Source organism: Haliotis cracherodii, unplaced genomic scaffold (genome assembly GCF_022045235.1).
Source record: "Haliotis cracherodii isolate W230 unplaced genomic scaffold, xgHalCrac1.p SCAF_14, whole genome shotgun sequence".
NCBI classification, from domain to species: Eukaryota; Metazoa; Mollusca; class Gastropoda; order Lepetellida; family Haliotidae; genus Haliotis; species Haliotis cracherodii.
Genome location: NW_027266269.1, coordinates 22418246 through 22424385, shown reverse-complemented (window position 1 = coordinate 22424385; position 6140 = coordinate 22418246). Strand labels below are relative to the sequence as shown.

At 39.5% G+C, this 6140-nt stretch overlaps 1 protein-coding gene across 1 annotated transcript; it reads left to right on the top strand.

Moving 5' to 3' along the window:
* Positions 1 to 2869: 2869 nt before the first annotated feature.
* On the top strand, positions 2870 to 5750 carry LOC139460628 (uncharacterized). The gene is made up of 2 exons (XM_071242093.1): positions 2870 to 2945; positions 4607 to 5750. Exon 2 carries the CDS (start codon positions 4620 to 4622, stop codon positions 5619 to 5621), a length of 1002 nt encoding a protein of 333 aa, XP_071098194.1. The 5' UTR covers positions 2870 to 2945; positions 4607 to 4619; the 3' UTR covers positions 5622 to 5750.
* The last annotated feature ends 390 nt before the right edge of the window (positions 5751 to 6140 follow it).

Here is a 6140-nt window from a genome sequence, read left to right as displayed (position 1 = left end):
AGTACTCACTACGGAAAACTTAAGAAAACAGTTAATTAAATATCGACTTGGTTTGCTAGACCTATTTGTAAATGAAGGAAGAAAACTGTCCATTGAAAAAATGAAAAGAATTTGTCCATTGTGTAAGCTGGAGATAGAAAATGAAATTCATTTTGTGTTTGTCTGTCCATTTTACAATGATCTCCGAAAGAAATATATAAAAGATTATTTAATAGCAATGTCACCGATAAACGCCTTTGTAGTTATGCTGACGACAAAGAACGAATCAAATATATTAAATCTTTCTCTTTATATTAAGCATGCATTAGCCAAAAGAAATGAATTAATCAATCAACGTGTATATCCCAATGTGTAACAAATGTAATTGTATCTACATGCGTAACTCTTTCTTGTATATGGGCCGGTGGCCTTTTGTACAATAAACTTCTTTGACTTGAGTGTGGCATTTTATTTATTACCCACGTTAAATATATATATTTAAGTGTAAATACACACCAACTTTCGTTCGTTGACAGACCAAACTGAAACCGGTTGCAAAATCTGGTTGCGCATGAATATTGATATCTGCCCAAATATGGGCATTGCTGACATTTCTATGCATGCGCATTAACTACATGCGCCTGCAGTTGTGTTTGCAAACATAACAGCGCCGACGCTCAAGATCCTTTTGGAAGAATTTCTTCAACTTATGGTAATTCAAGCGCCATGTTGTTAGTGCGAAGGACACCTATAAAAAGATGGAAAAGTCACATTCGCGCCGCGCTTTGAATATCGGACCAACAGTCGGTCACTCGTACTGTCGGTGTCCCGGGTGTGCAATCAAAATGGTTCGGTTTCCTTGATCTATCAGCTGAATTAATATCATGTCCGTACCATTTTGGAAGAGGGAAACTAGACTGTTCCCCAAAGACATTCATGTTAACTGTACCACCCTCTACTGAAGACGTGAAAATCAACAAACTCAAGTCTGCTTGCATGTCAGTGACAGCTTTGAACGAAGGGCAAGGTCACCACCGGAATAAGAAAAGACAACCGTGATCTACTCACAGCGTTTTTCGTTAGAGATAGGGAATGTTATTGTTCACATTTGGGCTATTTTGGATCACATAATCAAATTAGGCACACTTCTACGGAGTTTTCGAAGGATTTGTATCGGAAATGTTCACTTTCAATGATCCGGTAGTGCAGTCTTGGACAAACAACTCCCGAAACAGTGCCACAAAATACGCATCGAAGGGGACACTGATGGCACAACAGGATCATCCCAAGTAAGTCTAGATATCTGTCCAGATAGTTTAAACTGACTTCATTTCACCACGCTTATCCATTTACATTAAATCAAATTGAAAGTTGCGATAGTGATCGGGTGCGTCACGCTAATGGGGACCCTCGATCTATTGATCGGTTGTCGTACATTGTTAATGGATATAGCTCGATTATAAATGTCTGTAGAAGCTGTATGCATAACTTATATAGAATGCAAACCGAATTTTATGTGTGACTATCTGTGTAATAAAGTGTTTGTAAATATCTCTCGCTCTCATGAGATTGCTTCAGTTCTGCCTTGTAGTTGCAAAATAAATGACATCTCGCGATTTTTTATGAATGAAAAAAGTAGTCCCGGTGTGACAGAGGTCACGGTTATCCAATCAAAACGAGTAAAACGAGGTCAACCTTGCACGACACACGGATTTAGTTTCTTACCACCTGTATCTTCACCACGTAGGTAATGAAGTGCTTCATCACGCGTGACCTTCCAATGCTGGACATGGCTTCTTATTCAAGCGGGGACACGGGTGGCCCATTCGTCTGTGGCGCCGCCATTCACTGTGCAGAGTTGCGTCCCTTGGGCACGCCAAAAACCTAACTGTGGGTTCGAATCCCGGTCCGTCCCGATTATGTTTCTAGGTTTGTCAGGACCATACCCTTGCTCGTGGGTTTCACCGAATTGGTAAACGCCCGAGACCTGCATCACTTCGGGCTTTCCTCCCACATTAAGCTGACGCGCCGCGATATAACTAGAATACTGTTAAAAGTGGCGTTATACCGAACTCACTCATTCACTCACCATGTGTGAACTGCATGTTCACGTAGAAGGCATTAACAGAGAGTATTGATACCAGGAACGGGTTCTTCACACGAAGCAGACATTTTGGATTCCAGTTGTGCAAAGGAAGTTGTTTCTGTTTATAAAGTTTGCTTGTGTTTATTTGAAAGGAATATGTACTTTTACTTCATCTTATCAACTGACGCGTTGTGAAAGCTACCACGTGTCACATGATTGATGGGATTGACGATCTGGGGCGTCAATACATACTAACATACGTTTCATCAGACAGGCATCAGACCTTACTTCGTCGTCGTTGTTGCATTTAGTGTTTAAGAGGTCGCTTTCGGCCTGAGCAATTTCGCCTGGTCTACCCCTCAGGTCTGTTGATAATTTTAGTATTGAAGACTTTTCTGTTTTTGTATTGATTACGTTTCTATTTTCTTACCGATATGGTTTGGGTCTTGAATTTTAGAAATTGACAGCTCTGTTTATACACGTTTGAGTAGATGACCATCTCTCAGAAATAGAGTTAGAGTCACTTGTGCATCGTAGGAGATCTACGACATATAGCGGATCTAACTGCAGTTATTGTTTCTAACTGAGCCCGGGATGATGGGGCATGGTCTTGACATCCACATCAATGAGCAATGGATTCAGGTTGGACGCGAGATGGGCATACCATGTCATAGTGCTTTTTGTGATCTATCTATTTATCCATCTATCCATCCATCCATCCATCCATCCATCCATCTACGAATCCAGCACATTTCCAGTCAACACATACTAACATACGTTTCATCAGACGGACATCAGACCTTACTTCGTCGTCGTTGTTGCATTTAGTGTTTAAGAGGTCGCTTTCGGCCTGAGCAATTTCGCCTGGTCTACCCCTCAGGTCTGTTGATAATTTTAGTATTGAAGTCTTTTCTGTTTTTGTATTGATTACGTTTCTATTTTCTTACCGATATGGTTTGGGTCTTGAATTTTAGAAAATGATAGCTCTGTTTATACACGTTTGAGTAGATGACCATCTCTCAGAAATAGTGTTAGTTTGGCTTTCACTTTTGCATCGTAGGAGATCTACGACATATAGCGGATCTAACTGCAGTTATTGTTTCTAACTGAGCCCGGGATGATGGGGCATGGTCTTGACATCCACATCAATGAGCAATGGATTCAGGTTGGACGCGAGATGGGCATACCATGTCATAGTGCTTTATCTTTCTATGTATCCATCTATCCATCCATCCATCCATCTACGAGTCCAGCAAATGTACCACCAAATACTTGCCAAAACTACAATGTGTGACAAGCGGAGTTAGCAAGTCACGCGTGAAGCAAAGATATTCTTGTAAAATTTAATTATACTATTTCAGACCATTGCAACGACACATTATATGTTTTATTGTAAATGGCAACAAGCTAAGAATTTACAGGCAATTTAAGACGCAAAATGTTGTTGAATCGTATGTTTTAAATGTACAATATAGGGACCACCGTCGAATTTTATCTTTGTTCAGATGCAGATATTTACCTCTTGCCATAGAAACTGGACGTTTTAACAAACCACCAACCCACCTTCTTGGCAGAATTCGCCTACAATGTTTTAAACAACTTAATTAGAGAATTATTTAAGATGGATTACATTTCTTAATAACATGTCCATTTTTAAATGTTGCATGTTATTAAATCCTACCTTTACAAATCTGACTGATTTAAACAAATTTATACTTATTTTAAAGTCAGAAAATGTACAAGTCCTATTATCAAGCACACTTTTTAAAGTTCTTTACGTAAACAATCGTTTAATTCATGAACATTAATGTTAACTATGAATATTACCATGTATAATACTGTTTTGAACAAGATGCGAACAGTATCCTTCTTAATTTTTATACACAGATATATGTATTGTTTTATTGTGTCTCATAAGCCTTATAGCTGGGCGTTACATCTAAATCATTTTTTACATACACAGCCTATGAAACGCGTGAGACATAAACAAACTATTTTCTCTCTCTCTCTCTCTCTCTCTCTCTCTCTCTCTCTCTCTCTCTGTCTCTCTCTCTCTCTGTGTTTTACACAACTTTCCTTCGTGATCTATTGAATGAGAAATTCTCTCATTAATAGGGATTTTGAGTTCAATAAAGGGGTTCGGAACTATCAATGTTTTACTAATATTAATGGATGTGGTCAATGAAGAGAGTCATATACTGTGTTTTCCATGTAGAGCTAGTACCGTAGTAACCTCAGGAGATATATTTTTAACAGGGAGCTTGAGTTAAATATGATGTCCAATGCCTATTTAGACTTGCGCCATATGTTTCCGTATTTTTTTTCAGGTGAACAATTGACATGGCTTTGTAAGTGTTTGTTGTGACATGTGCCTTCGCATGTGTATTTGATACTGATTCGTCGACCGTGGTTTTAGAAGTGGTTTCTTGTGGAAAGTGTGTTGTCGCTTTTAAGTAAATATATATAGTTTATAGCTGGGGTATTGCTTAGTGCGGCGTAAAAAACAAACAAAAACACCTTTATTAATTCATTTAATTTCAGCCAGTGCTTCAACATGGCAATCTGTTGGAGGACATTGAAAGGGCGATACAGGAGGACCCTTTCCTGCATATGTGTCATGGCTATCTTTGTCTACATTGCGACACGTGTTAGGAGCTACAACAATCACAACGCCGCAGTAGCGTCAATAAAATTGGAATTCGCGAGAAACAAAATTGTATCTAAAACATCTTCCACCACGACCGGGAAACCAACTGTGACAATGAGCGTCGTGCCTAAGAACAAGTCCAACAAGTTGATTCATGACGACGAACTAGTCAAGAGCCCGAACATGATTCTGATCAAAGAAAATTCGAAAAAAAGGCAGCTTGTTCCCAAGAAGAAACGCTGTCAGGAAATCCATGACCGCACACACGCCATGACATTGTTTTCAGAGGCTATAAAGCCGAGTGAAAAGGAGCAACTTCGGTCTTTGATGAAGGTGTTTAGCGAGGCAGTCACATCCAAGGTGTCGTATCTGATGTATGGATATACGCTGCGTGGTTCATATTTCCATCACGGCATGGTGCCCTGGGATGACGACATAGATCTTGTTGTTAAAGAAGGCGACAAACAAATATTGAAGACTTTACTGCTTAACACTACGTACGCCCTTCATACAAGGGAGACCATTTGGAAATTTTACAATAAATCGTCAATCCCGACAACTAGTGCTCCATGGAGGTGGCCTTTCCTGGATATATTCTTTTACTCTCTCAACTTGACTCATTTTATTAAACTGGGTAACGGAAACACCACTTACAAACGTCATGATATTTTCCCATTGGTTGAGAGACCTTTCATGGGAATGATGTTACCAGCACCCAGAAACGTCGAGAAAATTCTTAGCAGGAAACAAGACCTAAGTATTTGTAAGAAGACCTGTCATAATCACAAGACAAGGCGTAAAAGGGATGAAATCCCAGTTTTACCATGTGAATTTCTAACGAGCACGTTTCCATTTGTACGTAGAGAAATCTACAATAACAGGACAGTGGAAATACTAGAAATACCATGATCAATGATGAAGATGGATGAGGATGATAAAGGCAAAGCGGCTGAGTGTTCCTACTGTTGATGTTGTATACTCTGTAATGAGGCCACCAGCCCATGACACAAACATATACACACTCACGTATGTATTTGACAGAGCGCCAACATGTTTGCCTTATCCTTGTCTTTTCCACTAGTTGACGGTAATACTTCTTAGGCTAGGGTAGTTAATGACATCTTTATATATCTATTGCGTTTCTTAGGGCCTAAGAAAATATATTTGCCTTGACTGTTTAGTACTTCAAGTTCTTCAAGTGGTAGTATGGGGCAGTGTATATGCTTCAGTGAATGAAAACTATATCACAGTTCAGCTATATTCAGTTAGATCATTTTACGCAGGACAACAGATGTAGATCCAGGTGTGTGTGTGTGTGTGTGTGTGTGTGTGTGTGTGTGTGTGTGTGTGTGTGTGTGTGTGTGTGTGTGTGATATGAGATGAAGATCCATGGCAGTGTTTGTGTGTCAATGTGAAGGTACAGATGTA